Here is a 19,297-nt window from a genome sequence, read left to right as displayed (position 1 = left end):
AATAGATTACGACCTATCCGTGGAAAAAGTAAAATGTATATTGACTCAAAGACAATGCGTCCCATAAGAGGAACTGTACCTGATTTATTGTTCTATCAGGTAACGTTGGCATTGTGATGAGTTCAGCCAATTGAAGAGATTCTGTCTACAATCGCATTCTTCCAAAACCACCTTTTACTAAATTTATTTCGCGTGTCAGGAGGTTTCACCTCGTTTACATCAACTTTAGATCAAGGGTATATAATTATTATATGACAGTGGCATTTTGGTTTAACAACACATACTTGTTGTTCATTTTTGCTACAGTGTGACCTTTAAATAACGTTTTCTTTTACGTTCTTTCAAGTGACAAGTGAGAGTTGGTCAGTTATCAGTGTTTATTGCAATATATAGTCAAGCAGAATGTAAATAACTTGAAGAAACAGAAAGGACGTTTAACAACGTTAATTATGCCGATAGTTTCAATCCATCTGATATGGCTCTACAACTCCCCACGGAAAATCTAAGCTTTTAAACCCAAAGTTTTGTGACAAATTTTATTTAAAGTTAATGTTACTAATACTAACACGGACCAAGCATATGTGTAATCTTCAATGCATTTGCCGTTTTGTGTTTGCATTAGATAGCCGCAATTGATCGAGAACGCACTGTAGCCAGAAATCGCTCTTATAGTTTGTGTACACATGCACTGTCGCGAGAAAAATCCATTTGAGCAAACATTGGTTCCCAAAAGTCCCATACCAGTTCTTAGAATTAGGTGTTAACTAGTTTTCGACATGGCAGGTGGCCTGTTAAATGCTTAGGGTTTTTACCATGCATTGACAGTAAAGGCCATGTAACGGTTGTATTACATTTTGTAGATTTCATCAAAAGATATTTGTTCACGAAAGCTTTTGATTAAACAGTTCTGTCTTTTTGCAACAATGAATGATTTTGAACTTAGATGTTGTACTTGTAAGTTACAGATCAAAGTTTAGACAGACATTAAGATATTTGCAATGTTATATTGTCAAAAACAACATCGGTCTATACAGACCGTGATGTTCATGCTATCTGTGGCTTGGACCACGATGAGCCTAGGCAACGCTGGAAGCTGCACCGGTCGTAAATCAACGTAAGAGCTTCACATAATGAATCCCACAAGATAATAACACTAGTTTGCCTAGCTTTGTTAAGGTTTTGCTTCATTGCCTCGGTTGCAGTTTCGCCACATTTGCAAATGCACCATTGATCCTTTAAGTTCAAACTGTCAAATAGCAAGGTTTGGTTTATGCCAGCGTGAACCAGAAATATATTTGAAATACTATTCACGCAATGTTAAACCCTGCGAAAGGAACAGAATTATCAAACATTTTTGCCAAACCTAATTTGTTTCATGCAAAATATGACGTCATCAGAGTCAAGCATTTGTCATCATTCCTTTTATACATCATGCATATCAATGCGGCTTAACAGGCCTGCAAATTTAACAGAGTGCCATTGTGCCTTCTAGGTGTTTTTACAACTTTAGAAGCTGGAGAATTCTTTGCAACGGAACTAGCATCGTTAGAATTCCCATACCAGACAAAATAGTGAGTCCAGCTCCACCACAGACGGGCAAAATTCTATGGGCAAACGGTACTTGCATCGAAAGAATATATCCTCGTGAGTCAAAAATCAGTTGATATTTTCATCAATTAACGCAAATGTAAGTGTAATGTCATAGCAGACTACAAGAATCCGCCTGTGTAACAGGGTGGTGACCCACGGATCTGTCTTCACTTATCAAATAATCTTATACCAAATATACTCAAAAAGAATGGCAGACAATAAGCGTCAGTGTAATCTTTTATTTAAAACAGAAATATTAATTTGATTACACTGACGATCCCGTCTGCCACTCTTTTTGAGTTGATTGGGTTACGCAAATGTTTTGACTTTGAATTTACGATAACTACTACTAAGTGATATTTCTTGCTCGCTTTGGTGTTTAACATCAAGTATAACATCGAATATCAAGCATAGCGTACTCTGTTGAACATCTAGTACAAGGAATTCTACACTTTGCAGAGGATCTGGCTCCGTACCCACGTCTCCAAGAGGTAAACTTGAACGGAAACCAAATAAGATATGTTGAAAACAACGCGTTCAAATATTGTACTACAGTTCACAATATCTCTCTCGCTAACAACGAAATTCAAACTATCCATCAGCATGCATTTGCAGGTATTGTAAAATTCTTTCTGATTTTTGACAAACTATTGTTGTTTCGTTTAAAAGAAATTGTCGTAATTTCTAAAAGCCTAAACTTTTGTGTTCTGGGTAATAGAGCACCAAATTGGTAATAGAGCAGGGGTCGGCAACCTTTTTTCTACTGCGAACCATTTTTGAAACTAAAATTTTATCGCGGACCGGCCTTCAAAAAACTACAAATATTTAACAATGAAAACGCCTAAATTACTTTATCATCCCCGGGATACTTGGGCAAAATGATTTGAACCATTTAACCTAAAAAATTGTACGGCCCGGTAACGAACTCGTCGCGGACCGGTACCGTGCCGCGGCCCGGCGGTTGTCCACCACTGTAATAGAGCACTATTTGGGATTAAACAATCGAATTGTCTAAACACTTTTAAATTTGTGTTTATCGTATAAGCTCGGCTTCTAAATTCATCCTATTGACTATAAAACGAAAGCTTACCAATTCGAAAATTTAAGAGCAACTTATAAGTGTAGACTGTTATTTAGCTAAACTTCAAGTTAAGTGAGGAATAAAAATCCCAATATGTTTTGTAGGCCTTCCAAATCTCACTTTGATTGATCTCAACGACAATGTCATCACTGAAATTACGCAGTTTGCATTCAACGACTTGGGAAGCCTTAGGGAACTTCGGTTGGCAAACAACCGTATATCTGTTATTCATCCCGATGCGTTTCGGTCTCTAAGATCAGTGGAAATTTTGGACCTCAGCGGAAACCAATTAACAAGCCTTCCCTGGAACGGGGATTTTAAATTTCCCAGTCTAAGGTGGGCAAATATATGCCAACTTGGTCATATTAAAATTGTGGAATTAGTTTCGACCAATATAGCTTTTGTGGATCATTTAAAAGAACTTATCATTACTAATTTAAATAGGACCAAGGTCCATACACATTTTTATTTATACGATTTTAATATAATTTAAATACAGTTTTTGTTCTAAGCGCATTTAACTGAAATGTTTATAAATGCTGTTTTCATATTAGTTTCGATTACGTTGAAAGAAATTGTTGTTTTTCCACCCCAGTCGGAAATTTTTGTGCGGGCCTTAGTCGAAATATCTTCGAGTTTAGTATGGCCCATAATTTGATGATTGGAGATACCCCATAGATTTATCACTGGCGGGAGACAGGAAAGGTAACATCGGGCCCATGTTAGATTATCGCTGATTTCCCTTGGTAGGGCCTTATGTATGGGCCTAACGTGGAAGTAGCCTGGCCAAACGTATCCCTGCTTTACACCAAATGCAAAATACCCGCTACAATTATTTATTCTCATTGTACTTACGCGCACACGGATATAATAAACAAACGAACAGTTTAAACGGCAGGTTGGGGCAAAAGTCGTTTAGGCAGTATTTTGCCATTTTGCCAGATGCAACTTTTGCCCCAAACTTGGATTTCATTCCATGTCATCGCAGTCTTCACATGGTGTGGTGTCCGTACTGGTGTTGCTGTCACTCTCATTTGTTAAATTTTCAATTTTTTTCTTCTCTCCTCGCGCCTCCCATTCCAATCCCCAGCCAGAGAAACGGTAACTTCATTTTCGATTTTGTCAATTGTTGCATCCTTGTAAGATGTGAATTGCAATACTCCTCAGAAAATAAATATGGTTGGATAAATGAACCCAACTACACGTACAGTACAAATATTACAAAGCAAAATGACATTTTAAGTCATTGCAGTTAAGTTCGCATTTATTGTAGTAATTCACGTTTTGGAGTCATTAAACACATATATATACAAAGTGACTCACCAATAATCGTCAACACGACAACAAACGGCTTTTCTAATAAAACCGACGCAGCACCGTGCTCCACGGAAGTCAGCAACGAAAAGGACTAAATCACGCTGCGTTATCACACAAAACTGGTAGTCGATTATTACGTCACACAACGCAATAGATTACAACACAAGTTGTACTGAGGAAATGCGGGAATCAATAGAAATCGGCAATTACTGGCAAATAAGATTTAACATATACAGAGTAAGTTGGAAAATGTAAACATAGTGTTGCTAGCAGTTAACGTGGCCTACATCTAAAAGACTTTTACATATGTCATTATACATTCCACAAACCTGCTGCCTTATGGCTTGTTTCATGAAGCAATGTATTCCACAAACTTTAATTAATACCTATAGAGTCTAAACAAATACACTAAGTATTTTATGCACTAACGGACTTCAAACAACTTAAATCCACGTAAATACGCGCCACCCGCCAAAACCTAAATCGTTGTAGTGAAATCAAGTCTGGTCCCTTGCCAAACTCTTTCAAAAAGATAAAACGCGGGAATAACTGGACTCACAGTGACGAAACCAGCCAATAATTTTAAAATAGTTCGCATAGTTTGTGTATTGTATGTTTCAACAACGAAAAAAATGTGTACAGCGAGTGTAAAAAAAAGCTCTATTGATAATTTATATGCCCACGCGTTTTATGTCGGCCTATAGGGTATTAGTTGTGTAGGCTAGATACAAATTTAAACTTATTTAAACAGTAAATTTGATGTAAAGTCATTGATTTGGCAATAACACAGGATTCCGAAAATACCATCGGTACTTCCACGATTTACCCATGGGTTATCGCAGATAATCATAGAAACAGTTTTCCACAAGATTAACATAGTTTGCAATAACATGAATTAAAATATTGTTTACTTGTTAAAACATCGTCTCCACAACCTCAAATAAGAAAAATGTGTAAGAACACTTATCTGAGTTAATCTAAGATAAACCACTGCTAATTCGAACAGTGTCCCAAATCCCTAGTTTGGCCCGGGGATAACTCCGAGATATTTTCTGACTGGGACAGCACCAACATGTATTTAAACAGATAGCATAAATTTGATGGTTTGTATTTCTGTGTAGAACTCTACTTCTTAAAGACAACAGATTGACTAGTTTCGACGGAATGGACCTTCATTATTATCCGAAATTGAATAAACTTGATCTTCGACAAAATAACATCAACACTATAAACAACACACAAAAGTTTCGAGAAAGGTTAATGAAAATTTGAAATCGATTTCCGCTTCATTTTGATTTATAAAGGATAAAATCATTTAGAGTTTTACGTGTTCATATGTATGTGACTAAATAAAACTACAAGGTTTTCGACTTCGTCTACGAGATTAAGCTTGGTCATTTAAATTACCTGTTTCGGTTTAGGAAAACTTTTTTGATTTTTTTGTCCTAGGTAGCTAAAAACCCTTGAAAGTGAAAACACCTCAAAATTCCTACATGCATTTAGACATCTAAGTCAAACGCATTTTGGTGATTTTATCAATCAAACAAAATCGCTTGTCACAAAAAAAACTATAACACTACAAATCAAGCCACCAGAACATTTGTTTTTTTCGTTTGCAGACAATTCAAGTACGTTCTACTTGCTAACAACCAGCTGACCTACCCAGACCCCGATTTATTCAGGACCTCGAGTCATAGCGGAAGTTTGCCTTCATTCTCATCCGAATATTTCGTAAACGGCAATCCGTGGTCATGCGACTGTGTCTATGAGTATTGGGTAAGCTTCAAAGTTGGATACGAATTTAACTCGGTGGTCATGCGATTGTGTCTGTGACTATTGTGACTCTGGTATGAGTGCTTGGTATTAAGCTTTAATGGAAGGGTAAACTAATGACATTTTAGCTGTTGTGGTATATACGGAGCTACAACGTCACTTTGAACATCAATTTCCAATGTAAAATGACCTTTGTACTTCTTGTTAGTATTTCCTTAAAAACGGCATCACAAGTCCGCAGTGGAAGACTACTCTGGACATTCAATGTCAAACTGGAAACGCTGCGGGAAAAATGCTTAGCACGTTGTCTCTTCCGATATTTTGTCCGAAAGAACAACCAACGTCCACAAAACCATCACCGGCTACAAGCAAAGCAAGCATCTCAACCCCGGCTGTGGTAATCGCAGCACCGGAAAAGAAAGATTCGATCCCCAAAGAGGATGTGGAGCCTAAAAAAGAGGAAACTTTGCCACCTGAAAATGTTAATCCACTTGCAACATACCCCATAAAATCTACGACAGAACAAGTTACAGAACCGGTGGAGCAACCGTCTCCAAAAGCGTTTGGGACTGAAGACGAGTTTAAAATCAGTGTGCTTTTGGTATTGATTGTAGCATTTGTTGTTGCCAGCATTGTGGTAATAGTTGTAATCGCTGTGTTTGTTAGCCGGCGAAAACGCAAAAACAAACTTAAAGAAAAGCAACCTCAAAAAGAAACACCACGCATCCAAAAGAAAGAGGACAAGATACCAGCAGGATCAGCTAATACTAATCTTCCTTTACTATCTGACCCAGAGTCACAAACGGAACCTAAAGCCGTGGTAACAACCACAAGCACTCAACTTGTTTTAAACGACCCCCCTCAAGTTATAACCAAAGACCTGAATGGTGTGCATTACAAAACGCCGCAAGCCAGATCCCCAAAGATCGCAAGACACCGTTCGGACAGCGCCTATCATTCGGTGGGCGAGGGTCAGATTGCTTACTGTGAAGACGACGGCGAGACACCTTTGAAATTACCGATACAGGTGCAAACGGTGAGGGAGGTTGACACACAAAGTATAACAACAGATAAGAATTCGGCAATGGAAATCCAGGAACATTCAATTACTGTTGTGTGATTGGATGCTAAATAACAATAATAGCTGGGGTCTTAACAAAGTTAGAGCTTCCAAAGCGCTTCTTCACTACATCAGAACTCGCTTTACATAAGAGTAAACATTGCTAATTAGGCTACTACCCTTACAATCCACGCCCCACGCGGGAGTTGTGGCTTGTGTTGAAATTTAGTTTTGCAACACCGCTGAGCCTGTGCAGCACAGCTTGGACAAACACCTCAGCATATTTTGAAAGGTTCATAATGGAACCCTAAGCAGAGCTGCAAAGAGAAAATGGCAAGGAGTTGTTTATCAGATAGTAACAATAACATTAATTTTTAACATTAATATACCCTGAACGTTTGATCAATTGCATTTGCCAAATCTAACCGTTTAACGTGTTTATTTTATTATTTTTGTGTTTTTTCTTGAGTTGTCGTGTATTTTTCTTGTTTGTTTTTTAATGGCTAGTCACACTTTGCGCAGAATATTACTTCAGTTCGCATTAAACTAAAATCTAACATTATTTGTGCTCGAACTTAGAGTAAATTTATCTTCTGAGAGAAATTTCTCCCGTTTTGTCAAGGTTTGTGGTGACACATTAACACTGTTTCGCTCCAATCATATATTAACTTTATTAACGCACTTACTTTTTTATTTTATTTTTCTAATCCGAATATGCAAGGAGTTATAAGGTTTCATAAGTAAAAGTAAAGTTCATTCTATACATCGTCTCTTTGCCAACATCATTCTGTTGTCCGTCATATCGCCTTGTATTTTGTTGATTTGATTAACAACCTTTTAATCGAATTAATGACAAGGTTCCACTTTGTGTTGTTTTCTACATTTAAATGTGTTTGTTTCGTTTTGTAAAGGCAAGCCAAAATAGAACAAGCTTTTGAATCAAACGTTTTATGAGTATTGAAGATATAACACGATTATTTGTGAATTGCAACTTTTTGGGGTGCAATTATAGTTAACCCAAAGAGTGTGCGAGTTGTTTTCTGGAGAGAGAGGATGTATATTATCTCGATTTTGGAGTAATGTGTAATTGGTGATTGCATCTGCATAAGAAGGTCTGTCAAAACGGACCAAATATATTTGGTACAAACCAAAGATATTTGGTACATTAAAAATTTGGTCTAAATTAATTTAAAATATCACACGTGAGGGTTTGAAAATCAGAAATTCTTGCGTCAATCTCCCTTGGGAAACTACTAGGTTTTAAGTTAATGTACCTACATGAAATTTGACATGACTTATGACTTAAAAATGCCAGTGGGCGTTTTAATGCAAACAATAGTTTCTTTGCTTTGAATAGCTTATTCTTGGATTTTCTTGGTCGGTTAAAAACAGTTTGGAAAGTAGCGGCTATCATACGTAAAACTTTAGCACAACGGTCATCATTAGGTAATATTGTTAATTTGTGCACATAAAAATCGTTCCTTTTAAAGTAGAACGGGCCACGAAATAACGTATTCTAGCAATCTACAGGTACTTGAAAACAAATCAAACCATGAACATATATTCTTCTAACCCGAATTAAATTTTAGCGATGTCAACTTAATTAGAAACCTGGCGTTTTTGTTCCGAGTTGAATTGCCACGTATATTACTACGTATATAACGAGGGTCACTTTTACCTATAACAAACAATTAAATGAAATGTGGGTCAAAAATTGACAAATAACCCAAATACCCATGCATTTATTACTATAAGCGCAATAACGTATGAGATGGTCGGGATAAAATAAGATACTATCTGATTTTTTTAAGTTACATCGTATACACAAAGGTGGTCTCGCATACACTAAGGTGTGTTTTCACTGGAATATAACGGAGAAAATAACTACATTTATTACCGGACGCAAAACCACTTAAGCCTTCAGGTAGTTTCACTTATCCTTTCGAAAAGGTACGGAAAATTACAAAATTGGAAATAGGAAACGCGTACTTGTGTTTGTTCGATCATAGTCTATTTTAAACTCTGGGATCTTTCTGGCATCAGTTTCTTGTAATACCAACAAAAGGGTAATTTAGAATTCCTGTTCAAATTGCCAGCTATGTTCAGGTCGTCTTTATACGTTTTTGGATCGTGTTACCAACTTGCGTAACGGTATATTTTTGCGAACAAACTTTAGAAATAACTAAACCATGAGTCGCCAACCTTTACTACTCAAAGAGCCACTCGGACCAGTTTCACGTAGTAAACAAAATACTGGGAGCCACAAAGTTGTTTTAAAATGAAAAATGAAATGCGAAACGTTTTTAGTCTTATGACTTTCGACTTTTTGTTGTTAGCTAGTGTTTCATTGCATATTAGACACACTGGTATACTAGTCTCGTCAGCAGAGAAAACAACTTTACGTAGCGTTGCATATTCTGTTTTTGCAGATTTGTATTCCTTTGTTAACGCGTTTGTTACGTAACAATTAACAAACAGCTATTGTTACGCGCGCACACACACTGCAAACAAAAACAGTATTGTCTCATATTGCGTATTAACTTGCGCGCCGCCAGGTTGCCTCTTCAGACTTCACGTTTGATGGTATAGAGATGGGCTTGCAGGTAACTACGACAAGCGAGTACAGTCATGTCACTGCACTTCAATTTTCGTGTTCGGCCTAATCGTCACATAATTTTTATTCAAATGTACAACATTTGGTAAATTCAAAAACTGAGCCGCATCAGAGGGATCAAAGAGCCGCATGCTGCTCCGGAGCCGCGGGTTGGCGACCCCTGAACTAAACGAACGACGATTAAGATACAGACTATTGAAATATATAATGAGGTAAACAAATTACCACGATCGAAAATAATTCGTTGCGGAACTAAATTGTATTGCTTCCAGAAACCGTTACGTCATCCATTCTTACCCAAGCAAAACTAGTTTCGCGTTGGTAACCTTAATCCATGGAATTTTTGCCGTCACAAAGAAAACTTGCAAAATGACACGGTGTGATAAATTTATAATGGTTATTTCGCGAGTGCGGTAGTAGTTCCTGAATTTCGCCACCGGTGGTTCTTTTCGCCACAGTTTGAAACGTTTTCTATAGAACATTTTACAATCGCAATGTGCTGATAAAAAATGGTAGTTTGTATGCAAATCCTATATACCAGGGGGTCGGCAACCCTGACACGCGTGTCAAGGTTGTTTCGCGAGGTGATTTTTCATGGCACGCCAACCGATTTGTGTATATATTTAAGTACGAATTTAACCTATTACACTGCTTGTTTTCAGTTTTTTTTATCACGCCACTGTCTTAAATCCAGTCCGCATGCACAAAGCACTTTGCTTTCTGCTTACTATTAAGACCACGTGGCACAAACCACATATTACCCACAAAAATATTACCACGCGAAGCCATTGCCACATGGAAATAACAAGTAAACCGGCACGCGCCACTCTAAAGGTTGCCGACCCCTATGAGTTTCTTGGACAATAATTACAAACGTATTAGTCACTAATAATTAGTGCATTCAACTTTGTCTCTCGTGGGAAAACGTATGTGCCAGCCAAGCGTTATTGCAAATTATAACTTTTGTAGTTACAAAGTTACGCATAAACGTACATTATCTGAGCGTCAAGGAAAGCAACTGAGTCAAAAAAGACCGACACGGTAAGCCACTACGAACAATTGCCTGTGTTTACGGTTTTGGCAGTGAAACAAAGGGGGGAGTTTGCGACATTCCGTTCCCTCACCACGGAAAACCCCAATACCCCCACAGCGCCGGTTCCTCTTTTGCTAATTTGGGCCAAGCTACTCAATCGGTGCACTTAATGTTTTTTTGCCAAATAAAGTATTGTTCAAAACTTGGTCGGTTTTATTTATACAGGATGGCAAGGTTCTTCGTACGTTGTTAATTTGTAACATCGTTCTGCTTTCGTTTTAAAGGGTTAATTTTTTACCACATACAATTTTCTTTCACTTTGAAATTACAACCACCTTTGACGTCGATTTAGTAGGTTATCTTTCATTGATTTCATTCTTGCTGTGCCAAACAACACCACTATGACATTGGCATATTACGATGCATGTAACGAAATTCACGTATATGCTGCTGTAAAGCGTTTAGGAAACTAGAATAAACTGTTTTTGTCTACATTGAAGGTAAACCAATTAGATTTGAGTCGGATTCGGAATAATGTGACTAAGCGGATTGAAACCTTTAACTCGACTTCACGTGATAAGTGATCCGCTTTTATAGGCGAAACAGTGGCGACATCATATTTCTCAGACTGTATTCAAATTACCCAATGGGTCATATGCCTATGATCTTAAATATGTTTTGAGGTGATTTGTCGCAAATACAGGTTCCCAACACCAGTTGGAGTAATCTAAAGTGGATTACTCTCAGGTACAAACTTTTACCGATGTCGACCGAATGGTCCAGGGCGCCTGACTCACATACAGACATAAAAACATTGATCGAGATTCGTCCCCGATAGCGTCCTCGGTTCGAACCCCGTAAAAAAGGAAGTAAAATTGTGAGAAACCGATCAGTGAGAAATTGTTTTTACACAATGTTATTCAAATAAGCAATGGTGTCATGAAGTAAGTCGCAAACGTGTCTTATCATTGACAAGATGTCTTGTTTGGATTACTAAAACAAGTCCCAGACAAAACTTTGACAATAATCCTGATAAACACAAAACCACCGCCAGCAGACAAAACCACAAACCCAAGACAAGATGACTCCGTTGGTATTCCCAGCGGATAAGCGATTCCGAACTCTTATGGAGGCGTTGCGGATAACATTCTTATTGATATCATTTTGTTGAAATAGATGCAAAAAATGATTACTTTGAAGAAAAAAGTTGTCCCGGAAAGTCTGAAAAGCACAACACGATACACGCAAATCGACGAAGATTGGTGGTATGACGTCCGTCATTAAAATATACAGTGCCGAGATAGCAGTGGTGCAATTCGCTGCCAATGTGGTTGTATGGAGTAATACGTAAAAATACAGTTTTACACACACAAAAATATACGCAGAGTTAAACATGATTATTTTTGCTTGAACACGTTGAGTATATTTTAAAATCCGCCATAATACGTTTTTGTAGTGCAAAATGTAAGCACATTCTATTTTTGTCAGCTGACGATGGTTGTTTATAACACACCTCTCATCACAGCTTAACTGGGGTACGTTAACCTTAGGTTGTCTTATCGCAAGCAAAAACAGTTTCTTATCTGGATGTAGTAGGACATTACGTCGAGAGTATAGGGTAGGTTTGCTAGACAGGATTTGCACCCTGTCACTGTGGGTATGTTCCCTAAAGTTTAAAAAGCACCAGAAAGATAGTGCTATGTTTACTTTTTGATCTTTGGGGATTTTGTCGCGTGTTGAACATCTACTTCCCTGTATCGTAACGCTATTTCTAAACTTAAAACGAAACATGTATATGGACTAAACAATTTAACCTAAGTAAAGATAATGGCAAAAATAGTCGGAATTGACATGTACCAAAAGGTGTTTTTTGGAGTCGTATTCAGCTTTTCGGTGAAGCAACTATAGACACTGCACAAAAAACATGCTCTATTTACGACACTCGTTTGCCTGGACCGAAACGCGGTAAGTTTCAGCAAAACTACAAACAATGGAAGTGTTGTTTGGCAAAACGTTAAATGTACTGAAGCACTTACGCAACGTCAAACAACCGACGTGGACCGTAAATGTGGTTTGTTGTTGGGTACGGATCATCAGTGTTTATTTTTAGGTCATATAACTCTGGTCGTTTATGCACTGCGAGTAAAACAACTGCTAGTAGATGAACAGTAAATTCTTACACTTTAAAAATTTCAACAAACATCGTCCAGCAAATTATATGTGTATTGCATATTTATACATATGTGTATTTATAGAACGGATATTGTACTTTGATGTAAAAAAATTTTACCTATACGTCCGCTTATTTGTGGACGGAACTTAACAGCGGAACTGAGTTGTTCAAAACTGCAACAGCCATTACATCATTCTATGCGTTTTAATTACGTCAGATCACAATTACCGGCTTCTAATAACGTACAAAGATTGCTTAAACAAACGCGAGAAAAAGAAACATGTGGAAAACACCCCAAAAAGAAGGGGTATACGATACTTGCTTTTCGTTACGGATCACCGTCTGCTACGAAGCCCCGGTATTATGGGCTTTCGGTATCTGACTTTCACGTTTTCGGTATCTTTTGAAGTTTAATACCAGGATCAGTAACACTTGGATGAGTTCATTTTTGTTTATCATATTGCGAACAACTAAGGCGGTTGTGATCAAAATCAAAAGCTTTTAGTGTGTTTAGTTGCAGTAAGAAAGTAAACTTCATAAAAAAAGGAAAAAGATTGTTTGGGAAAGATGTCCAGACAGTTACGAAAACTTTCCAGTTCAAAAACTTCTCAATTGTTATGTTGCGAGACGTTTTGCTATGTCCCCAAAAAAACTGTGGTCAACGCTGCAAATAAACAAAGAGATATGCTTACACAAAATTACCGTTGTTGTCTTGTTGACTATTTGAATTATACAAACAAATGCGACGTAAAATATGTGATGTGCTTAGTTAGTTATCACCCTACTATATTTAAGCTATTCTCAAATTATATTCTTTCAATTTTAAACAGTTTTAAAAAATGTTGAATTGTTAGAAAATTTATCTCGTTATTACTTGTTTAAACAGTTAGCTTACAGTTGTGCTTTTAACGTATAACGTAGAAGATCGTTCAATTTTACTAAGGCCTGCGCTAAATTGCTTTGTAACTAGAGGAAAGTTCTGCAAAGAAGCTATACGAACAATAAGAACCAAATATACCCTTGTGCGAACAAACAGTTAAGACTGTAGATGAAAGGCAGCTGTTTTCCGCCGATCAAAATTGCTTTTCACCGGCGGGGGAAGTATTCGGGGAATCCCAAAAAGGTGGCGTAGGCGTTCAAAGCTTTAAAACACAACTAGATTGCACCACTTGTTGTTTACGCCAGTCTCGTGCGAGCTTTTAAAGTTTTACCCATATTTCTGCAAATTGTGCAACCAAAATTTATTTCGTGTGCTTTATTTCAATTTTTAGCTTTGAACCCTTTCAGTGAGCGTTGAATGCATTTACCGGCATTCAACTTTCCAGGCAGAAAGTGTGCAAAGCATTGCAGAAGATGCAGTCTGCGTAATACACATGTACTAGCATTAGCAACTACGGGTCTTGCATGTTAGTTGCTCGGAGGTGCAATATGCATAAAACTAAACATGTATTATTCAATGCAATGCTACAACAAGTAGAGCTGAGTGTAGGCTAACGTAGCTTTGTTCCAGCTAGTTGCTTTAGGCATTCGTCATGCTAGTGATGATGCTAAAAAAGAAATCAAATCTAAATTGTTATTTATCATTCACATTGCAATCAATTCTAGTGGCTTGCTTTGCTATCTAAAGAGTTCGCTTGGTTTGGTTGCCAACGGTAGAATTTTTCTTTTTCAAATCAATTCAGCGTGACGACAAACTGCCAAGAGTCCCAGGAGTCGCTGTAAGCCAACTTTGAAAGCAGGTTTTGCATTTTAGGTGTAAGATTTTTTAAACTTAGCATGTTTGCCATACAACCATTTGTGTTGCTACTGAGTTTTCTTATCTTCACCGAGGCCATGAAATCACCATCATGTCCTAAAGCTAAAAATGGTTCCAGGTACGACTAGCAACCCGTTCATGACAAAGTATTGGTTTTATAGATTCTTTCATTGGTGTAATTTTTTGTTAGCTAAACCTCTCTATAATTGCAATCTTATTTACTGTTTTGTGCATGCATATTCCGCACTATCGGGTGACAAATAAAACGATTTTGCACAGTTTAAAGTCAACTTACGTATAAGCAAGGCGCACACTTAAATTATAGGAAATCTAGGTTGGTTGGTTGCACCATATTTTAATGCATATATTTGCAAGACAAATGGGGCATTCAAAGTGTGTTTGTCCTTTCTTCTAAAAAAAACATTCAAATATTATGAGCCCACCCACACAGTTCGGCTACCATCATATCAATAGTGTTTATCCACGCCATATATAGAATCTGAAACAACTTCTTCCATATAAGGTATGTATTGCAATTCAAACATGTGTACAAGGTAGGTGTGGGACATTATTTACATCTTATTTGCCCTTTACTGAGTTCTATTTACGGAACTTTGTTTGCACCCAACATCAGGGCAGATTTAGGCCGCCAACGTACAAAAAACAACCCAAATGAGTGTTAACAGTGCGCTACAACCATGTCAGCGAAATTTTGCAAACACTCAATGCCACTTAGGGTTAGTAAACATCAGAAACAAATAGAGTTGTTGACCACTTTTTGGTTTTGTGTTGATCAGGTGCTACCTTGATTACCGGACCATGGACTTATGGTGCGATGAGACAGACTTTACAGTGATTCCAAATCCTGCTGACATTGTAGCTTACGCTCCACCAGAAAGGTCACTGTCCTTGTTTTTCAACTCATCCTGTCTGACCACAATTACCAAAGGTAATTGCCAGTTGCATTTAGTGTAATAATGATAGATTGTTTGTATCAGAAAACCAAACAAGCAGAAAATACCATAAAATTTGGCAATGTCGATCAACCGAAATGAAAAGGTATTATGGGAGTCCCATGACAGCAACAATGGTTTTACATTTTTAAGAGACTTTAAAAACTAGTTTTAAGTTGGATGACCTACCAACAACAACCTACTGGATTTTTACGTGTTTACCCGTAAAACCCCGTTTGTTTATAAAGCGGGTAACTTTTGCAAAAGTCACATGAGATAATTGTGCGGCACAACCGACAGACACTGTTAGGAAGGTTAAACTTTTTAAAATGAATAAGTCTGTGTTTGCATCGAACATATTTGGAGTGTGTTTTTACAAACCACAGTCGTCTTGTGATCATGTGCAATGTGTGGTGTGTGTGTTGCGTTGTAAGATTGCTGCGCGCGGGCCTGGGTCGAGTAAAAACAGCTGCTTATTTTTTAGATGCTTTGGAGGAGTACACATGTCTTATCGTTTTTGATGCATCGAACAACCTTTTAACTAAAACTGAACCATCGGCATTTGAATCCTGCCCCAAACTTGAGATAATAATCCTTTCCAACAACTACATTACTCATATTCACCAAGACTCTTTTAAAGGTTGGTTGACGCAAAAACGTCCAATACAAATAAAAGCAAGTCATACATAAAGAGAAACTATACACTTGTGAGATTTGAACCCACGACACAACCCTTTGTGTGGAGGAGTAGGCCCTAAGCTGAGCTGTAGTTCAAATTACAATGCAGCACATTTCAAAACAAGTTTCATTAAACCATGTTAAAGTAATTAGGTATGCTTGAGTTTACTCGTGTCGCCAAAGGACATGTTTTGAGTTGTTGTTTCAAAAAGGAAATAGTAACAGATAGTTACATGTATACAGGTCTTCCAAACCTCGAAGTCATCGAACTCAATCATAACAAGTTGTCAGAAATCCACCATAGCGTTTTCCAAAACCTACCAGCATTGGAAACTTTAATATTAGACCGAAACCTGATAAAGCATTTGACAGCAAAACTATTTGCCGGTGTTCCGAAACTTCGTACTCTTTCTCTAAAACACAATCATCTGCGAGAATGGCCACGCACAAAAAATGAAGTTCTTAAGCAGCTTAAGGTTTTGGAACTTGGCCACAACCGAATTTCAAGAATTGCCTATTACTCGTTTGAAGGAATGGAATCTTTAAAGTAAGTGTTACATACAAATGTTTCAACTCAAAACTAGTAAGTTATTTAAAGTAGCCTATTTGGAAAGTTGTGAAATACAAAGAACCGCTGTAGGCTATAGACCTACTTGTTAAACCGCACAACAACAGCTTAAAAAAACCTTGTAGCGACAAAATAAACTACATTATCCCAACTTGTGCCATAACTTACATAGAAAACAACAACCTTGAAATGAAAACCCAAACAGTTTTGCCACAGCGATGATGACTTATTTATTAATACCACAGGTCTGATAATGTTTATCTTTTCTATCAGAAAATTGACCCTTCACGATAACAAACTTCTGACGATCGACGCAAGAAGTTTTAAACACTCTCCATTGCTCGAGCACATCGACTTACGACACAACAGACTGCACTCGTTGGATTCAAAGCTTTTTTCCACTTTGCGGTAAGATGGCAATTAAAGATAGAAAAAAGTGCAAAAATCAGGTCAACCAGCAATTAACATCATCTAAGTTTTTTAGTTTATGTTGGTTATGTTTGCCTTTAGTAGGATACAGCGATACCTGTTTGCTCTTAAGTTTGTAAAACCCCAGTAGCCTATCTTAATTAAAAATATTATGATGACATTTTCAGCAATCTTCGCAACCTACATTTGGGAGGAAATAGATTGGTGACCCCGCATAAGGAATGGTTCTTCAATGTAATGCTGAATTACAAGGTGGACACAAACCAATCAATAGCATTTGGAATGCAAGAAAATCCATGGAAATGTGACTGTAACGCATTGGATTATTTGGTAACTAAGTTGAATTTAGGATGTGTATTGTACAGTCACAATTTTCACTACTTCGCTTCGCTTTATCAGGTCGTTTCACGTCAATGGGCTGAATAGTGTCAGTAACGCTGTATGCATTTTGGTTAAACCCCAAACAGCAAAATGTAAATAGAGGTTTTCGTTTGTGTTGCGCTACTGTATTGGGTTTAATTGAATTGTCTGGGAAAAATTTATGGGTCTGAGCGATAGCCTACAAACTTCTTTAAATATCAACCAAGGATGGCATTGACCGTACCTCGATACGCAGAGCGTACCGTACCAAATGTCAAAAATCGTACCGTAGTGCCATCCCTGCTATCAACACTTAAAATATTTTTGTGTAGGAATTTCTACAAACTACTCACAGCAATAAGAGTCACGTACAAGAAATGATCGCAGAGTTGGAAGTTAAATGCATCTCACCTATTAACTTCACAAACAAGTACCTCACCGAAATTACCGACTTGGAGATAGCTATTGCCAACAAGTGTAATGCCACACATCAAGTTGATAGTGCACAAACCGTGTCTTACTCTTTCCTACCACAAGACAACCAGTTGAAGGCAAGAACCCTAATGCATGTCGAAGTGCAGAAAAAGACAGGTTCCCAAAAATATCCACCAGTGGTTTGGTTTAGTATCCCAGTAGTTATTTTACTGCTACTGATCGCTGGAGCCTTTATATCCTGGTTGGCAAAAAATTACAAAACACGGACCTCCAACTGGACAAGTATGAATACTGTGATTACCAAGGTGTAAAGTTGTCATGTCCACGTGGTAACTGTCACGTTTTTACACATGCACCACTTTCTTTTGTACGTTTTTCTTTATATTTGTTGTAGTCATGTGGATAACAGCTTTCGCCACAAACTCAACGGAACTCCTAAAGTTTGTTGAGCAACCAAGCGAAACTGTGTGGGTGGACTTACAAATGACGTAATGTCTGAAAAGCTAAACAGCAAGCTCAAAACACGTGACACCGCGGCGGCGGTTAACCGTAAATCACATGTTTGCAGTAACCTGATTGAAAACTCAAGCAGTTTTTTTTTTTGACGTAACTGTTGAAGATTCCTTTTTTCCAAGTGGTATTCAAGTTACCCCTATATTCAAACCTCATAAAGGTGTATGCTGTCCATCATTGTCTAATCTTTTGGAAAATATTAACTTGCAGTACACTTCTTACTAAGTTTTGTAGAAATGCAACTCATAACACGTATACCACTACAGTACATATCAATACCAAGTACATTTCTCGTTGATGACCTGTCTCTTTCTCAAACTGAAGTCTTTTGCAAACTTGTTTCCTGGACTAATATTTTCTTAATTTTACTTTTAACACACAAAAAACATATTGTATGTTAGCCATTCACCATTACAAAGCCAAGTTTAAATCAGCCACAAATCAAGTTAACATTTTATTACCTGATTACCTGCTGAAAATGAAAGCAAAACCATCAAACCATTTTTGAGTTGTTGTTTGTATAACCACAGCATAATTTTCCAATTTTCCCTCATACTCTTTGTGTTCCAATACCCAACATTGAAGGTATAACATTTGTAGCACAGGTTGTCAACAAACTAATATCATTGAACATCAGTTTACTTAATCCAGAAATCTGTGTTTAAACACATAACACTTCCAAACTTTTGTAGAATGCCATAGAATGGAGAATCATTGCTTTTGATTTGTTTTTTTCTGAAAATGATCATGTTTATTCGGGGGCGCTGTAAACAAAAATAAATAAATATTAATTGATGTATTAATTATAATCAACATAAGTTTAAATAAGAGTCCTAAATAAGATCAACTAATTTAAAAGAAACATTTTGTGTCTAAATATTTTAGTGGATTTACAGTTTATATTATGTGACATACTACTGTTGCAAATCAACCCTTGAACAATTAGGCTCAAGCAAATTTTAAA

At 37.3% G+C, this 19,297-nt stretch overlaps 2 protein-coding genes across 2 annotated transcripts; both read left to right on the top strand.

Annotated features, from left to right (window-relative positions):
- The first annotated feature begins 1,798 nt into the window (after window positions 1–1,798).
- On the top strand, window positions 1,799–7,390 carry LOC145204671 (uncharacterized). Its single transcript, XM_080077264.1, has 6 exons — window positions 1,799–1,814; window positions 2,050–2,205; window positions 2,776–3,007; window positions 5,110–5,244; window positions 5,608–5,764; window positions 5,970–7,390. Exons 1-6 carry the CDS (start codon window positions 1,799–1,801, stop codon window positions 6,879–6,881), a joined length of 1,608 nt encoding a protein of 535 aa, XP_079933390.1. The 3' UTR covers window positions 6,882–7,390.
- Window positions 7,391–14,357: 6,967 nt separating this feature from the next.
- LOC145204813 (uncharacterized) lies at window positions 14,358–19,094 on the top strand. Its single transcript, XM_080077404.1, has 7 exons — window positions 14,358–14,515; window positions 15,195–15,346; window positions 15,835–15,990; window positions 16,272–16,575; window positions 16,870–17,004; window positions 17,193–17,355; window positions 17,718–19,094. The coding sequence occupies exons 1-7, from the start codon at window positions 14,418–14,420 to the stop codon at window positions 18,129–18,131; spliced, it is 1,422 nt and encodes a 473-aa protein (XP_079933530.1). The 5' UTR covers window positions 14,358–14,417; the 3' UTR covers window positions 18,132–19,094.
- Window positions 19,095–19,297: the final 203 nt, after the last annotated feature.

The sequence above is a fragment of the Phallusia mammillata genome, chromosome 8, assembly GCF_965637545.1.
Source record: "Phallusia mammillata chromosome 8, kaPhaMamm4.hap1.1, whole genome shotgun sequence".
NCBI lineage: Eukaryota > Metazoa > Chordata > Ascidiacea > Phlebobranchia > Ascidiidae > Phallusia > Phallusia mammillata.
This window is presented reverse-complemented; position numbering and strand designations above follow the sequence as displayed.

Bases quoted from the DNA above. Each gene is read 5' to 3' on its own strand.
- LOC145204671 (XM_080077264.1), top strand. The intron at 2,206-2,775 runs GTATTGTAAAAT...TATGTTTTGTAG, and splicing joins CCATCAGCATGCATTTGCAG to GCCTTCCAAATCTCACTTTG. The intron at 5,765-5,969 runs GTAAGCTTCAAA...ACTTCTTGTTAG, and splicing joins ACTGTGTCTATGAGTATTGG to TATTTCCTTAAAAACGGCAT.
- LOC145204813 (XM_080077404.1), top strand. From the start codon at position 14,418: ATGTTTGCCATACAACCATTTGTGTTGCTACTGAGTTTTCTTATCTTC. The intron at 16,576-16,869 runs GTAAGTGTTACA...CTTTTCTATCAG, and splicing joins GAAGGAATGGAATCTTTAAA to AAAATTGACCCTTCACGATA. The intron at 17,356-17,717 runs GTAACTAAGTTG...ATTTTTGTGTAG, and splicing joins GTAACGCATTGGATTATTTG to GAATTTCTACAAACTACTCA.